General features: G+C 38.1%; 2 protein-coding genes across 5 annotated transcripts; both read right to left on the minus strand.

Moving 5' to 3' along the window:
• Positions 1-8,914, minus strand: cenpq (centromere protein Q). 4 transcript variants are annotated; one of them, XM_034922344.2, is made up of 9 exons: positions 8,813-8,914; positions 7,060-7,148; positions 6,612-6,666; positions 5,897-5,999; positions 5,058-5,126; positions 2,436-2,565; positions 1,604-1,723; positions 1,033-1,110; positions 1-469 (listed from the first exon to the last, which is right to left on the minus strand). In XM_034922344.2, the coding sequence occupies exons 2-9, from the start codon at positions 7,129-7,131 to the stop codon at positions 335-337; spliced, it is 762 nt and encodes a 253-aa protein (XP_034778235.2). In that variant the 5' UTR covers positions 7,132-7,148; positions 8,813-8,914; the 3' UTR covers positions 1-334. The 4 variants fall into 4 exon arrangements, with proteins under 4 accessions (XP_034778235.2, XP_058884815.1, XP_058884814.1 ...); XM_059028832.1 differs by lacking the exon at positions 8,813-8,914 and adding an exon at positions 8,771-8,793; XM_059028831.1 differs by lacking the exon at positions 8,813-8,914 and adding an exon at positions 8,729-8,751.
• A 1,097-nt stretch (positions 8,915-10,011) lies between these two features.
• Positions 10,012-17,362, minus strand: mrpl16 (mitochondrial ribosomal protein L16). The gene is made up of 4 exons (XM_034011064.3): positions 17,093-17,362; positions 16,719-16,790; positions 14,643-14,791; positions 10,012-10,932 (listed from the first exon to the last, which is right to left on the minus strand). The coding sequence occupies exons 1-4, from the start codon at positions 17,148-17,150 to the stop codon at positions 10,447-10,449; spliced, it is 765 nt and encodes a 254-aa protein (XP_033866955.1). The 5' UTR covers positions 17,151-17,362; the 3' UTR covers positions 10,012-10,446.
• Positions 17,363-18,063: the final 701 nt, after the last annotated feature.

Here is an 18,063-nt window from a genome sequence, read left to right on the forward strand (position 1 = left end):
TAATTTGTTCATCATGAAACATTTATTTGAGAATATAAACATACATGTGAAAGATTTAGCAGGTTACAAATAATAATAATACAAGTCAGAAAAGCAAAAATGCATCAGCCAGAAATATATCTAAAGATTATTTATTAATCATTACTAGCTGTTAGAAAACTATATACAGTGCAGTTCAGGCTTGGTGATTTAGTCCTCAGGTCAGGGTCTGTCAGCAGAGGAGCTTTGTGTGGTGGCAAGTCATCAGGAATGAGAAATCCTCCAGTAGTCAGCAGCGTTCACACCAGTGACCAGAGCCCTGAGCACCTGTTCTGTATCTGCAGATGCATCCTGGTTAGGGCCACAGATCATCAGCCTGCGAGTGTGCCTGCTCCAGGAAAGCCAGCATGTTCTGCATCTCTTTGCTGCTTTGAATCGCAAGCACGTCCTGGAGAGCCGCTTGAGGGTCTGGGATCTTTAACATCTCCTCCTGACAGCAACATATTATCGATTAGCCCAACCATGTAACACAGTTGATGGGTGTTTTTAACAGTTAGATGCACTTCCCTCCCTCACAGCTCCCTCTAGTGGCATATAACCAGTGTGACAAGCCACAACTACAACCTGGCATGAACTCATCTGTCATGAAAACATTAATTCCACCTCTGCACCTTCCTCACAGCCCAGACCTTGTTTAACAGACCCCGATTAGCCCTAATATTGGACTTCCTTTCCTAAGCTAAAATTACATAGGCCACAATAATTTTGATTAATTTTCAAATATTTAGTATTCGTAAAAGATACTCAGAAAACAAAAAAAATGTGTTTCAATAGCTCATGTGGTGAATGTATTTGAATATCAAAGTAAAGCAAAGTGCACTGAAGATTAAACTAAGGCGTTTAATACTAGGCTACACTCAGTCAAGCACAAACTTTAAAATAATTATTTCATTTCCCAACACCAAAGTTAATAGGTAAATTATTGTTCACCGTTTATTATAATAATAATAATAATAATAATAATAATAATAATAATAATAATAATAATAATACCTGTTGAATCAACCCTGTAAACCCGCTGTCAGGTAGGCGTGGAAGGTGCAAAACATCCTTTTCACATCTCTGTAAAAGCTGCAAGAAATAAAAACAAAAGGCTTCTACAGAACTGTTGGATCAAGTACGTTAACCTCTCCCATCAACACCTAATACATAATTAGAGCCAACAATGAAAAAAGTGACACAGGTGGTAGCCTTAGATTCTAATAATCAGATGTTAGAAATGCCCTCCAAGTTCCATCACCTTAGGATAGGCGGTACTCTAGACACATGTAAAACTGTGAAGTCTGACACACTGTATGTACATATGTATCCCTGATGCTGGGATATACATCCGCAGTAGGGGAGAATAAACCCTGCATCTCCTGGCTAGTGTAGATGTTTTAGGATTAGAAAAAAATAGATATACGTGTCAAGTGTTACTGAATTACCTGCTTCATATGCTCAACGTGGTCTCTAATGCTGCATTTTCACAGGGACAAACACCACTTCTTTGCAAGGTGAAGTGGGAAAGCTATACTGTAACAACCCCCCTGTATAACTGTTTATTTCACAATACCGCACCTACCTCTTGGGACTCAGTTTCTGCCTCTTCTAGCTGGTTACTCAAAATCCGTATTTTCTCATCAAAATTCTCAATTTCCACATCGGTTTTTTCCAGCATATCACTTATCTTACCCACTTCATGCTGCAAACACAAGACACACAACGTTAGTGAAGTTCAGTCCAACCACCATCTCTACTAACTCTCAAGTCAGAAGATATACAAACCATTGCAGGGACCTTCAGAGGGTCCCCATAATTGCATTAGTATATACGTCTTTAGCCGATAATGGCCAAATGCAAGCCAAAAAGTTTATAAGAGGCTAGTAGTGTATGACAGTTTTAGTGAAGATTGATGCTAAATCAAGGTAGTGTTCACGATGTGACAGACAGACGAACATGATGAGCGCATAAGAGCTCCCATTTTTTTTATGTGGACCCTGAATGAGCATAAGCCCATTCAGAGATGGAAATAAGAACCCCAATGCATAATCAGTTTTAGACGTTGCAGGTTTTATTTAAACCAATACACTACGTTTCCTTGCTTTTGCCTCCTGAACAGTGACTCATCACTTCAGTATCACTCATGCATCGTTAAAAACCATCCTGGATATCACCCGTTTACTGTTGGCATATCTTGGCTTTACATATTTTGAAGTACCACCCCAAGGCTGAAAGGACATTCTCATCACTCTGACGTGATACCTTTTCCATCTCCTGTTTATTCTCACATACTGTAGTTGCATACATTAAGGCACACACATGGACACAAAGCCACACAAGATACCAGTGGAGACTGTCTCACTCACTAACTAACTAACTAACTCTCTCACACACTCACTCGCCTCCTCTCTTACCTCTAGGGAGTGGAGACTTGTCTCCCCAGCAGTTGTCTTCCGTTTCTCAGTCAAATGCAGGTGTCGAACACGGCCGATGTCCACAAACTTCCCTGGAGGAACCTTAAGCTTTGCACACTGAGCCAGAAACCTTTGACCAATTAAAAGCAAAACAAACAGCAGGGTTAGAATATGTAAGTCACCATGGCCTAGAGTCCTGCGCATGTCTGATTTTTACGACCCGGACCCGCTACAACAGGACCCGACCCGAACCGAACCCGCAACCCGCTGCAACACCGTCTTCTTACCCGTGACCTGACCCGACCCGCTTTAATAAGACCTGCAACCTGATCCAAACCTGCAAGTGTTTGTCCTTTACCTACTGCCTGTGTCAACTGACTCTCTCACGCTCAGTCACACACAGATATCTCTACTATTCTCCACGGATTGAGTTTACACAATGGGCTATACAGCATGGTAGCTTTCTCTAGTGTATTTTAGCATTGTAACATATTAACTATTGCTACTTTAATATAAAATACCTGTCTCTTCCTTTCATGCCACCAGCTAAAAGGGAGCTACACCTGTGCTTTCGCAGGGATGATGTACCAGTTTTGTGGCTGTAACGACAGGTTTTACAAGCAATGAATCCAGTCACATGTTCATTATTTTCATTCGCTATGAAATTCCAAAATAATTCTGATTTACCTCCCGACCTATTATCCACTACATGACATAAACCCTGTGCTATCTTTTGTTTCACCTCGTCCACAGATATTTTTAATATCACCAACTAGAAGCTGCAGACGTGATAAAAATATCTTGCGACGTATCAAAACAAGCAAGAACAATACTGCTTAGTCAGCTGACTCCTCCCAAATCGCCTCCTGCTTTAGTGCTGGAAATACTGGTACGTTTACCTTCTAATATGTTATTTGGGAAGGGGTTACAGACGAGTACACTGAAAGGACAGAAAACGTTTTCGGTGATTCAAATTCAGACCCAATTTTTTTATTTTTTTTTGACCAGCACCCTAACCGCGAAAAAGTTAAAATTCCGACCCGAACCCGACCCGCTTTTGCAGGTCACCCGCGGGTACCCAACCCGATGCAGGACTCTACCATGGCCTTGAGATCTTTCCAAAGAATGTCCATACCAAGATTTAGGTAACTGAATGAACTATTGAAGACTAATTAAAGGAGTGACAGACATCTTTGGATGTAAGAGTGGGTGTTTCCAGTATATCCCACAGCAGCAGACGAGGAGACAAGAGTAATCATAAACATAGACATAAACATAGACATAAACACTCCCTAAGGGGATGTTTATTTATAAGGCCCTGTGACAATATTTTTATTTTTTTATAATTTAGCATTTCATTTTTCACAAATTTCAGGGGTTTTTTTTGTTTTGGTTTTTTTTAAGCACAAAGTTGACATTTTCTGTTTCATTTTCTGTTACCATGGAAAAAAAATAAATGTAAGAAAATATAGTGCTAATAAAACCAAATACTAATTGCTTATGTTATGTAAGTTTAATAAAAAAATGTTTAAACTTAAAGAGTCTGTGTACAACTTAACATTCTGTTAATAAAAAAGTTTAAAACGACCGTTTGATTTTTTTACTCGGTCTGCATCTTCTTTGGGAATCAAATGTCTGGCAACTTCTTGCTTTTCAGAAAAGCTTTTTTTAAACATGAGGTATATTTTATAATTTGCTGGATCACCATGTTTGTCTCCATCAACAGCAGGTCACAAAGAAAAAGCTGTAGTTACTGTGACGAGTATTTATTATGTCTACATGTTTTCTGCAGAACATGGTTTCTAACGCCTTGTATCCTCTTTCATAATCAGGGGTTCACATAACTGGTACGTCGCAGGTATGCATGCGGACCAATAAAAAAAATGCAGACTTAGTTATTGTTGTATAAGACGCAAGCGTACCACATTTTTAATAGAAAAGCATTTACAATAAAGGCAGAGACGGTGCTCACGGTTTGAAGGTGAGCTATACATTCCGAATTTATGGATTATTCCAGGAGAGATTATTCTGTTCCATTATTTTCACCATTGCACCATAACTGTTTAATTCACAGTACTGTACTTCTTTTTGGATGTACGTAATGTAAAAACAACTGCCTTATTTTTTCAGTTTTTTTCACAGACCGTGTCTATGGTAACGACTGAGCCTTGACAACTGATTGTAAGTATTTATTTAAAGTATCTTTTGCATAAAAATGGCATTCTGTTTGCTTTATAATAATTTGTCGTTTCATTTCATTTTATATTTGCATTTAGTTTTATTTCATTGTATAATGTTGCAATTAGTTTTATTTTGTGTTATTTTGTATTTGCGAAAAAGACAGGGCTCAACTTATTTACAATGTGGCGACCCACTAGCCTCTTGTCTAGCTAATAATTCTCCAGCAAACAACATAAAGCTGTCCTATAATATATATAGGACAATTTGGAACCGCAGAATTAATCCCTAAACACCCATCTTTGAAGGGGCTAGGGTTTAAGGAATGTGTCGCTTAGTAGGTCCAATTTTAAATAAGCTGCTTTTGTTTTTGTTTGCAAAATTGCACCGGAATGAGCAAAAACACTGTACCATTTTATTTTACCAGGTCAGTCAGCTCCTTACCTGTCCTTAATGATATTTAGATGCCTCTGAATCTCTTCCTTTTCTTTTCCTTTACCAGCCAAAATTGAACTGTGAAAACAAAGCCAGTTTTCATTCTGATAGAATTCCCTGACAGTGGAGGGAGATCATCGTCAAAACTGGTGAACATTTTTGGAATATTCAAAATTAGCATGAACTGTGTAGTACCATGATCAGAAATCAATGTGCTTTTCATACAGTATGCGAGTTACATTTGATGGGGTCTGCTGTAATGATCTAAATAGTCCTATATTATTTATTGCTTATTATTATTATTTATTATTTAAGCTAAAAATAAGGAATAACATCAAATACCTCAATACTGAGTTTAGAATCCATCTGTTTAAGGCTCAATTGCATCTGTTCATAAGCATACCCGCTACGGAGTGAATTAACAATGCCTGCCTACTCAACACCACATTCTGTCATTTGCATGCTTCTGCGCAAGAAAAATAACTAATTACAGTAAAAACAACATGTCCATTAACTGGAATTACATGCACAAGGAAGCAATAATACTGGAGCTGATTATTTTTTAGCAATGCTCAAAACTGGTTTGCATAAGAACATTTTGGAATGAGAGGCCAATATGAATTAATCCTCAAATAGGCAGTTTAAATCCAGTTAGACTGTGCATGTTAACAAGGCATGTGTCACAGTCTATAAAGGAGTGTATTAAAATAAATGCAATAAATGAATATGCTATTTAACAAGCAAACGAGCAAGATGGGCCGAATGGCCTCCTCTCATTTGTAACCTTTCTTATATGTAGTTATGGAGGAGCTGACAGTATGGACATGCTGAAGGTAGTGCTCACGTACAGTATGGACATGCTGAAGGTAGTGCTCAGGTAATCCAGGGAACTTTGAGACAGAGGCTTCCACTTCGCAGAGACTTTCACCATTTTCTTTCCACCAGGAGGTGCTGCAGGTTTTGGAATATTTTTTATATATATATATATAAAAAAAAAGCATTGTAACATCCGTTTTACTCTAATACAGCAAGGCAACAAAATGCTGCAGCAGTTGGCTTCCTCGCTAGAAGTTACAGAACATCACAAGTATAAGGTTGCAACTCCTACACATCTTTCTGGTAATAGATTACTGCAGGGCTGGAAATTAAGACTACATAGCAGTTTGATCCATTCCTGATATTACTGAGTTTAATAAGACATACTTGAGTGTGTTACCTACAGACTGTGGCTAATTAAACTTATAATAAAATATGGAATGGGTGAAACTGCTATTTGAGAGGAGTCTTATTTCCTGCCCTGTACTGCATGCTTACCTACACATAGCGAGGAGGGTAGTTAGAATTAAGCATTTTCTAAAGACATCTGAGGTAAAACAAAATGACTATGGGAGTAGCGCACTATTCACAGCCACATTCTGTCAGGTAGCATTCCCAAATTTCTTTTCTATGGGTAGTCCTAGGTCATATCGTATTAGCTGAAAATGAATATGAAAACTTTGATTTAACTTTTCTTCTAATATAATAACTGTGTGAATAGGGCAGTACTGTCTCATTTTTTCTTACCCCCTGTCCTTGGTGCTGGGCCAGTTTGTTGTTTCTTCTTGGCAGGTTCTGCATCCTACAGGCAACAAAATAGAATCTGAGGATCACTGGAAAACAGATGCATTTGTGGAGCACTTATCTGGATTGCCCACCACTGGCAGGAAAAATACAACACTGAACACTCATTTAAAGAAATCAGTCTGTATTAGGTAAACCACTAGAAATTGGAATCCCCTAATTTATTAAAGTGGGAAAGGAGAATGTACTGTAGGTTAACTTGCAATGTTACTTTAGAGGGTTATGTAGATGTCACAAGGACTACGTTTCTGTTTGGTTACAAAATATAAAGCAATGTTTTTGTGTTGTTTTCTGAAAGGAAAGAAAAAACTCTCATTAACCAATTACCGATTCTGCTGCAAATTCACATTTAACAGAGATGGTAGTAGCAATAATGACTGCTGCTTCTTACCTCCCGAGAGCTCTTTCTTTTATGGCTCTGTTTTCCAGACTTGCCTGTCGCAGTGTTACGGCTACGTTTCATCCCGACTCCACTTCAACCTGCCGGATATGAGGGTTATCAGAGAGACAGACAGGGTCACTTGGGGGGGAAAATGATCAAAATCAAACACAGGTTAATGAATGGTAGATGGTATACCAGTGACTACATACTGTAGTACACTTGTCCCCAATAGTACAGTTTATTGATGATCATCCAAAGAAACAATTACATGATTTAACAGTAAATTCGCTGAGCTTCGAAAGACAGACAGCAGGAGAAAACATTGAAAATATCATGTTAAGCCCGGGACAGGCAGGCGTGGCGCGGCACGAGAAGTATTTTGCCGCCTGTATCGCTGCCATTGCTTTCATATGGTGTTGGACAGATCAGCGCAGGATGATAGCGCTAGTGCTGTCAGCAATGTATTTTATGTTTCTTTGATAAGCTTATCGACCATTTCATACACCTGCATATAGATGACATAAAAAACAGTGTTTTTATTTAGTAGATTATATGGGGGTATTACAGCTATGGACAAAAGTTTTGCATCACGCCCTATAGAATTAATGTTATGTTAACATATTAATTATATATCACTTTGTAGTTTTCCAAAAATTGAAAAATGTGACATTTTATTGTCACATTTATTAATATATTATTTATTATTTAATATATATTATTTATTTCTTAGCAGATGCCCTTATCCAGGGCGACTTACAATTGTTACAAGATATCACATTATTTTTACATACAATTACCCATTTATACAGTTGGGTTTTTACTGGACCAATCTAGGTAAAGTACCTTGCTCAAGGGTACAGCAGCAGTGTCCCCCACCTGGGATTGAACGCACAACCCTCCGGTCAAGAGTCCAGAGCCCTAACCACTACTCCACACTGCTGCCCTGTGTAGGATGCAGACATATACATATATGTGTGTGTGTGTGTGTGTGTGTGTGTGTGTGTGTGTGTGTATATATATATATATATATATATATATATATATATATATATATATATATATAAAATTATCAGGACGTTTCGGAATACAAGTCCTTCAACTAGGTGATGTAAAACCTACGGTGTGGTACTGACGACTATTGTACTACCATTCAATTTTTCTAAGAAAAGTCAGTCTCGTAGTGGTGCATACCGGTACCGCTGTGTTTACTGCGGACTAGCGGAATCGCACAGTGAAAATGACCAGCGGTGCCGCGCCGCGCCTGTCTGTGCCCGGATAGTTTGACAAAAACACATTACACATTAAACTGTGCACAGAAAAATCGTTGAATTAATAAATACGCTAATCTTACACGAACTGCAGCCTATCTGATGCGGCGTCACATTTAATTCATTTTAAGTTCACACTACTGATAACTAACTGGGACCATAAGTTCATATTGGTAGGTGATATTAACTAACTTGGACCGATGTACATACTGCTGGTGTCACCAGTGATCTGAAGAAAATTAAAATAAATAAATAAATAGCCAAGACATAGTAAAAGAGCAAACTATGAAAATTCAAGTTGTCAATTTGCATGTAGGAAGTGTTGCCTCACCAGGCAGTTTACACAGAAAATAAACAAACAACGTTGCCGTAGCCATGCAATGAACAATATATCACAATACAATACATACAAACAGTTGCTGATATAACTCGTTATCCTAGCAACTACCCACTTGTAAACGAAAAACCAGAATACAGAAGAAAAACAAACTCACCAGCTCCGGTGGCAACTTTCAAAATAAAATAATAAAAGCCGCGGAAGAAATTATCTCGCGCGAACCGCCACCGGATATAGTGACGCCGTGGTAGCCATCTTTGTTGGGGGCACAATCCAGTCCAGTTCAGATTAATGTAAATGTGTAACTTATTAGACAGCAACTAGGAGACCGACTACTGAAAATCATACCAGGTTTTTAATACAGTCTTGTTTATCATCCACTCATGAACCTAGTACCAAAAAGGCAGTGTCCCATAAGCATGAGCCTCTGAAACAGAAGTACTTGATCATGTCAGTATACTTACATTTCTTAATAGAATGTTAGCATACTTTATTTTATTTTTTACAATAGATAAATACACTGTATACTTTAATATGTAGGGGCACAACTAAATATTAGACGCAAAAGACACACTGCTTGCCTGTAAATATACATCATTGTTTCTGTTGTTCTCAGTTCACTGTATATTATCCACTATAACACCTACTATTGCCAGATGTAAATCCACCATGGAAAAAAAATACTATGTTGCCTCCCGAAACCACATACCTTCAGAATATGTTCCATCACACAGCCTTGGTTGATGCTGCTGGATCTCAGCTAAATCGAGTGTGGTTCTCCTTGCAGGCAAGACCATGAGCCTGACTGTACAAACATTCCTTCAGAATCCTATTACAGTCACTATCCAAAATTATTTACAATCAATAAGTTAAACTAGTTGGACAACAATAGTAAAATAAACACATTACCCCACTATTACCTTTTTAGTCTTTCAGATGTCACTTATACATTGGCTTCCATTGCATGATATTTTATAGTCATAAAAATTCTGTCTGATGTATAAACATTGTATTTATTTACCATGAATACATTAAGTATATAGAAACACCCTCTAAATAATTCATAACTACCTGCTAAAACAAGTTCCCAGTGGTCTGTTACACCCTGCACCAATGACACAATAATCTGTAGCATATTGTGTTTAAAAATGTGTCTCAAAAGCCTATTAGAATGCTGTACTTGTGCCAACTTGGTTACATGTATACTGTCTCATACCTCATAACCCTAGCCAGGTTAGTTCTAAACTGTGCGTGAGATGACCAATGAACTTTTAAAATAAAAATGATTTGATGTATCGTAAATGTGCTTCATGCAGTACCAAAATGATAGAAAATACATTTTCTTTTACAACACAATCACTTTTAAACCGGTGTTTATTGTTATAACAAATTACACTTGAAATATGTTTCACTATGCAAATGTACATTGGGAAATGAGTGTTTTTTATGTTTTGTTTTTAGTTTTCACTTGTGTTTTAATAACTGCCTTTCAATTGCATTTAGTTTTTTAGCACAACATAGACCAATGACCTAATTCAAAACTTAAACCTATGTATTTTAGTCATGAAGACTGAATTTTGCTGCTGGAAATGTAGTTTAGTTCCTTCAACCACTTATTCACAGAAACAGGTACAAAATCTGTAACCTCCACAGTTCAGGTACAAAGTCCAGGACTCCTCCATAGAAGACCCTTGTGGGGATCCCCTTCTGTCAACAATACTGATCTGCAATCCTTGTGTTCCCTGCTCGAGCAGTTTCTGGAAGGATCGTGGTGATCCTGTCTGTTGCCAGTCACACCCTCCCCGGAAGGCGGAATTTCCCTACATACTTGCCGTTGTGGCGCAGGTCGAAGGGGCTGAGTACCTTGCGGATCCCCAGCATGTTGGTGGAGACAACTCTCTGGAAGGTCCAGGGGTTCTGGTTGTTGAGTTCACGCTCACGTTCCTCCTGATACATGGCTGCAAGGCTCTCCCTGCTCACCACCTTGGCCGGGAAGGGCAGCTTCTTGGCCACCTCTGTGAGGATGGGCTCCACTTCGCCAAACTCACAGCGGCCCCCCAGCTCCAGCACCATCCTGCCACAGCGCACAGGCGTCACATAGTGGTCGATGGCACCCTTGCCCCCGCCCATGCGCTGCCCCAGTCCCTTGCGAGTGATGGGCTTGTAAGGGGCATTCACTCGCCAGCGTGCAAAGGTTGTCCGCGGGTCGATCCGCCGGTTGATTGTCAGTCTCATCATCTCAATGTGCCCCCAGTGCAGGTACCCCCCACCTAGAGCCTGTGGGGTGACGACACAAGAAATATGTTTACAACACAACTTCAGGTGATATTTTAGAGCAAATCAAGTAGACCCCCTGGCTTCTCCTGCTACAATCTAGAACATGTTAATGAACATGAGTATGAATGCACCGATTGTGATATTTGGGGCCAATTCCAATTACCAATGTTCCATATAAAAAATTGTCAGATACAGATACCAACTTTTTTTCATACTTAATACAATTACAAACCATCACTTGAAATTGAGCACATCACGAATTGTACTTATTGTATGTATGACGGTTTACTTGGCGCCATGACCAGGTGCTGCGATGTTTGGCCTTAGCATTGGAAGACAAGCGTAACATGACCAATAAGTTGTCACCTGTTCCATCAAAACATTACACACAAAAGACAACATTTCTCCGCCCAGGACAGCAACCACCAAGAAAAGGTGTTAAAACCAATCCTCGCCCAGGACAACTGGAAGCTGCTAGAGACTGGAAAATGCTGGCAGATGTTGGTCAACGGCTTATTTTTCCACCTGAGATTGCCATCACTAACCTTCGACCAGATATTGTCTTGTGGTCTGGATCAGCACGCCTTGTTCACCTGGTAGAGTTAACAGTGCCATGGGAGGATGCTGTAGATGAGGCGTATGAGAGGAAGAAACTGCAGTATGCTCAACTAGCCACTGAAGCGGAACAGCGAGGATGGAGAGTTCGGGTTTACCCAGTGGAAGTGGGTTGTCGAGGATTTGTGGCACACTCTACAACCCGGTTTCTCAGAGACGTCGGATTCAGTGGCCAAGAGTTGCGTCGCACAGTGAAGAACTTATCTGAAGCAGCAGAGAGGAGCAGCAACTGGCTGTGGTTGAGACGGAAAGATTTTGGCTGGGGATCTCAAGCACAATAGAAAGAAAGAAACGCTGATGTACAGGTAATTAAGCTGGGCTGAGTTGAGTGGGGGACGGAGGGGGGTGATGCTGGGACGCCAGAATCACCGTCGAGCCCTCTTGAGGTGTCGTGGGCTAGTCGACGAAACACTGAGGATGGAAGGTGCCCACTTGAAAACCCCAGAGATGTACCCTACTCAGCTCAATCCAGACGGTTGTCATGCTGATGCGCTGGGGAGGCCGCACTGTGGTTGATCCCCGGAGCCAGCATCGCAGCCGTTGTGTGTGCTGATGCACCAGGGAGGCAAAATAAGCTGATCCCTGGAGCCAGGATTACACTTCAGCCATTAACACCAGACAGAAGGATATCTACATCATCATATGGAAGGAAACGTAAATGGATGGAGACACATATGGATCACATTAGTTTACTGTAAAGCTACGTCTTAGTTGGTGCTTATCTTGGCGAGAGCCGAGTTCAAATCAGCATGAAGTTTTAACATCTACTCTCGTGTAATGGAAATCATTGTGATAGGTTATATGTTCTGCCAGAAGCAAAACACTGGTAAGTCAATAGCATGTGACATGTTTACTTAACTTGTATATGTAAATATATTCACTGAGTGGATTTAAAATGTAAAAGCTTGTAGGCTTTACTATAGTTGCCATGCCTTCAAAAACCTATAAATACCTCCAATGTTTTGATTGAAACACAGGCTCCCTTGAGAAAGATATGTACAACATATCAAAACGTAGGGTGTCATTTTTTCATTTACGTAATATTGCCTGATTACTTTCTATTCTGTCTTTGTCTGATGCTGTGAAGTTAGTACATGCCTTTGTCTTTTCTAGATCACTGCAATGCTCTGCTTGCTGGCGTCTCTAAGAGTGTTCTCAACAGGCTGCAGTATGTACAGAATTCGGCTGCTCAGGTTTTAACAAAATCTAAATCCTGCGAAACATAACTCCTGTTTTGGCATCCTTGCATTGGCTGCCTGTCGAGTTTAGGATTGATTTTAAAATTCTGCTGATAACCTATAAAGCCCTAAAGGGATTGGCTCCATGCTATATAAAAGATTTAGTACACAACTATATTCCTTTACGGAATTTGAGGTCAAGGCTACATTCAATGGGTGACAGCATTCTGCAGTTATGCACCAAGATTGTATAATGGACTTCCTGGGGTGATCAAGGACTCTGAGACTGGGTATTTTTAAATCATGTCTTAAAACGTATTTTTGTACACTAGCTTTTCCTAATGTTTAAATCTCTAAATGCGTATGTCTGCTGTGTCTTTTATTGAACTGTACAGTGCTTTATGATGTTTGTACATTAAAGGTGCAATACACAATAAAGTTTATTATTATTATTATTATTATTATTATTATTATTATTATTATTATTATTATTATATCGTATGCAGGCCTATTAATTATTGACTACCAGTCAGCGCTCCAGATAAGGTTATTGGGTCATTGAGTAACTGACTCTTTTTTATTTTAGACGCTATGTGAGTAAAATGTATTTTGGGTGAGTAAAATGCAACTATACATACTTCAATGCTAACTTATGCATTAACTACAGCCTTACATTTTAACTGCAATGTTACTTTGAACTACTGTAAATCTGTTTCTCAGTCTCTTGTGCTTTGACAGACACGCTCCCAAAATTCTGAAGCAAAGAAAAAAATTGTCTAAAAATATATTTAACTATCGAAACTGCACTAATGCAAATAAAGAAACGATAATATTGTATTCCTTATTGATTGCCTTGCTATAGCAATATAAGGCATCCTAACTCTCCAAGCCCAGAATATTGTATTTATTACATAGATTTACCTTCCAAAAGTTGACAAATAGGTAGGTTAAAGAATATGTAGTGGTTTTCCGAAAAATATAGCGTTATACGTCCTCATGTGTTGCTGCAATTGTTTAAATAACGCACCTGCAAATTTTCTTTTCATTGTTAACATCCTGACAACATTTCAAGCTTATAACTTTAAAGTCTGTTTCAAAGCTCTTTTCAAAATGGCCGTCCTATTGCACAGAGATGTGTCCTTTAAATCACTGCAGGAAAAGCTATAAAAAAAAAAAAAAAACCATAAGACGTGCTCTGACTTCTTTTCTGTACCACATCATGGATCGTTATTGCTGTGTTACCTGTTTGACAATGTGGGCAATAATCCTTACACTAGCAGTGTACTAGAGCAGACATTTTGAAACAAGCTTTGAAACATGATTGAACTTGTGTTTTTGTGGTACCGCAATTTTGTTTGGCATAATTATTTACATATCACAGTTCTCGTCCGGTTCCTCAAAATTATTCCAAACCCTCGTTTCTTTGTTTAGAGATGTAATTTTATAAAAAAATATATAACAAACGTCAGAAGAAACACTTTTCTTACCTCGTGTGGACGGAACCATACCACGCCCACTACAACATGAACAGTGCACCAATGATGCGCCAGACTGACTGAGAATAAAACCCGTCCCATCTTTCTGTTGCACCAATTAGAAAAACTACTTGGAGGTAATTGCCAATCCCCTTCCTTTTTACAACATCCGCCCTTACTGTGGCACCATAGCAGTTGGATACGTGACGGACTGCTGTATATGATGATAAATTACTCCAATTAATACATTTAAAAATATGCGTTTGGTGTAATTTGTCATGTGACCGGTTATACGTCTAGCATATTATTCAACGTTTAACTACTTCTTTAGAGTTTATATGTTTAAACATTTCAAATTCCCATCCCTAAAGGCTAGATTACTGTGCGATGACTGTGTGCCACATGGACTGACAAATGAGTACCAAGCCACTGCTTTACATACCACAATTCCATACTGGCCCCGTGCAAAAGTGTTGGCTGTCTGTGCTGGGCCCCGGATATCTCTCAGTTTCTTCATCTCTTTCTTCGCCTTCTTAAAGTTTGGAACCTTATTTATGAACTTTAGCTTTGGTCTCTCAGGTAGAACCACACCTAAGCAAATAGGAAATCCAGAAATACTAAATTATATGGATGTGCAAGGTATCCAAATTTGCTGACTTAAGTTTTTTAAGATCTGAATGGTATTTTTTTTTTTTTTTTTAATAAAACACAAGACATGCTACTTGTCCAATGGACCCTCTCGATATATTGCAAATATCCATGATCTATATGCAATAGGTCATGTTGTGCAACTTGTAAATACATTCACAGCAACACAGTAGTTAAGGGAGCAAAATCCTCATTTACTATCCATGACACTATTACTTGCATTAGTAAAGGAATAGTATATTGCATTGGCTGCATCAAATGTAACAAGCTATATATTGGTGAAACAAAACGACGCTTGGCTGATCGCTTCGTGGAACATCTGAGAAGTATACGAATTAACACCTCTACCTTTCCTGTCGCCAGACATTTTAACAGAAATGACCACTCTATAGAAGACAATTTGTGGGATGGTTCAATGCTATGGAACTAATGCTGTCAGGAAACAAAAGGAATGTGAACTTATTTTCAAACTAGGCACTTTCGGGCCATTTGGAATGAACATTCTATTCTGAGGTCATCATCATCATCATCAACATTCTGGAATTTTGTTTAAAAGACTTTTTTTTATCAACTTCTTAAAGCACTGTTTTTTTGTATTCAGCCGATGAAGGACTTGTAGTCTGAAACGTCCTGATAATTGATTTGTGATCAATTATTTTACCTTAAGTACCTAAAATATCCTTTTCTTTTTTCTTATTGATCATTTTGGTACACAGCAGTTTTCCTTTTTCTCAAACTTTATATATATATATGAAAAGGTTTTTAACAAATGTACACAAATAGTTTAAAAGACTAGAAAATCTTTTATTTTCAGGACGTTTCAGGCAAAAGCCCTTCTTCAACAAAAATTCTGTGGATAGTGTCATGATTATTAGAATAGAATGTTCATTTCTATAGGTTCCAAAGTTCCCAGTTTGAAGATAAACTCTCATTCCTTTTGTTACTGAGCAAAATTTGTTCCATAGCACTGATTGATCACACAGACTGTGATGTCTTCAGCACAGGAACAAGAGTTTGGAACCTCTGGGAATGAACATTTTATTCTAATAATCATGACACCATCCACAGAATTTTTGTATAATTACAATTTTTGAATAACAACAAGTTTACTGCACTGTGTTTACTTTTCTTTTTAAACAGCTGAAGAAGGGCTTTTGCCCAAAACGTCCTGAAAATAAAAGACTTTTTAATCTTTTAAACTTTTTGTGTATATTTTAAAAAAAAAACCTTTTCTTTCATATGCCTTCAATTTTGTACATTGCAGTTTACTTATATATACATATATATATATATATATATATATATATATATATATATATATATATATATATATATATATTATACCTATATGTATGTGTGTGTGTGTTTCTATCCTTGTGAATGTATTACTAATGCAGATCCTTTTAAAGTCACTGTTATTATTTACACCAAACTCGGTACCAAATAATACATACAAATATTTTCACCCTGAAAGGGTGACATTTAAAATCAACCTAATAATATGTGTGCTTATTTCTGATGATTATTTTATTGGATATTAATGAGGGTTCTTAAAACATTCAAGTGAAGTTTCCAGCAAAAAAAAATAAAAATCAATGCTTCTGTTTCTATGACGTCACAGGAAAATGTTTTTCTTTACTGCATTGAAACAAACAAAACAACTCTTTAACCTGCTTCCATTACAATTTAATTGGGAAAATATTTATGTGACATGCTGTATGTAGGGGGTACAAACATTCTATTTGAGGTGACTGGGTTTTGAATGCATAATTAAAGGGTAAATGTCCTCCCCCTTCAAGGTGTTTACTTCATAGTTACACAAGTGAGTGAAATATTATTGAATACATTTGCAATACAGCTAAAAGTTTACCACTGTAATCTGGGGGCTCTTCATAAGTCTTCATTCCAGCAACAACAAGTTTCAGCTGATTCTGCAGGGAACCTAGAAAAAGACACAGTAAGTTACAAACTTCCACGGAAGCATAGTACTGGGGATATTGTGAGGCTGCAGGGGGACACTTTGGTCTGGATGGAGGAAACGCCATAATGTTATAAAATAAATATAAATACTGTAGACCCAACAGTACATCATCATTGTGATTCAAAATAGTCAATCGTGTCCACTTAAATATCGGTAATATTTAGCCCATTATATCGTTAAATTAAATCCAGCAACGTATGTTACCTTATGTATCAATTTTTCATTTTGTTACTGTATTTTAGTAATGTATTTATTTGAGTTACCTGTAACTCGTGAACTCCTGGTGAGTCCTAAGAACGTGGTTTTTAGAAACGCGAACATGATTCATTCACAGAGACAATACAGCTTTACTTAAACGCCCCCCACAATGTCGCTCTCGTTCTTCAATTTTATTGACAAAACACTTTTTTGACGTGCACTTCTGCTCTATTCATTTTTTTTTTTTCACAAGGTCGGCGCCATCTTGAGACCGAAGTGACAATCCGGTCCAACCAGAAAACGATACCTTCAGATTTGTCATGCAGTAAAATAAAGTTCCGGATAGAAATTGACTACTGTTCTGTACCTGGATTTACAAATGCAGTTTATAAGCACCCGTTACTGAAGTTCATGTAATTCATTCCTCTTTATTATGCGGCAAATTAATGTTTGTGTATACCAGTAATGTAATATGTTGTAAGAATTTCCCAGTGTTAAAGTATTACCAAAAATAAACAAATATGAAAATAAAGATACCACTGACCAATGTAGTTGGTGGAATTATGTACATTTGTACTGTAGAATGTGACTGAATGCAAACAAGTACCAGTACAAAATAAGTTAACACAAAATAAATCATAAACATAAACATACCTGCCAAGTCTCCCGTTTTTGTCGGGAGACTCCCAATTTATAGTATGATTCTCCTGTCTCCCAATGAGACTCAAGAAACTGCCGATATTGTAGCTTGCCAATTGTTTTCTCCAATCCTGGTCCCAGAGGGCCGGTGTCCCTTCTGGATTTTGTTTCAACTGTACATTAAATTACTAAATTGGGCCAATGAAGTGCTTATTAGAAGGGTACAGTTGGAACAAAAACCAGGAGGGATGCCGACCCTCCAGGACCAGGATTGGAGACCCCTTTCAAGATATTCAAGATTGTAGTACTAATGCTTTTACACACATTTCATTTCAGCCAATTCCGAGGCAATGGTTCTTGAAAGTGAATACCAGGTACTAGATCCAATTTACATTAA

The sequence above is a fragment of the Acipenser ruthenus genome, chromosome 8 (genome assembly GCF_902713425.1).
Source record: "Acipenser ruthenus chromosome 8, fAciRut3.2 maternal haplotype, whole genome shotgun sequence".
Classification (NCBI taxonomy): Eukaryota; Metazoa; Chordata; class Actinopteri; order Acipenseriformes; family Acipenseridae; genus Acipenser; species Acipenser ruthenus.

Coding starts and splice junctions, on each gene's coding strand:
- cenpq (XM_034922344.2), bottom strand. CDS start 7,131: ATGAAACGTAGCCGTAACACTGCGACAGGCAAGTCTGGAAAACAGAGC. Junction 2,566..5,057: donor CTAAATATCATTAAGGACAG/GTAAGGAGCTGA, acceptor AATTGGTCAAAG/GTTTCTGGCTCAGTGTGCAA. Junction 1,724..2,435: donor CAAGTCTCCACTCCCTAGAG/GTAAGAGAGGAG, acceptor TTGTGTTTGCAG/CATGAAGTGGGTAAGATAAG.
- mrpl16 (XM_034011064.3), bottom strand. CDS start 17,150: ATGTTCGCGTTTCTAAAAACCACGTTCTTAGGACTCACCAGGAGTTCA. Junction 16,791..17,092: donor CAGGAGTTCACGAGTTACAG/GTAACTCAAATA, acceptor GTCTTTTTCTAG/GTTCCCTGCAGAATCAGCTG. Junction 10,933..14,642: donor GGGGCCAGTATGGAATTGTG/GTATGTAAAGCA, acceptor GTCACCCCACAG/GCTCTAGGTGGGGGGTACCT.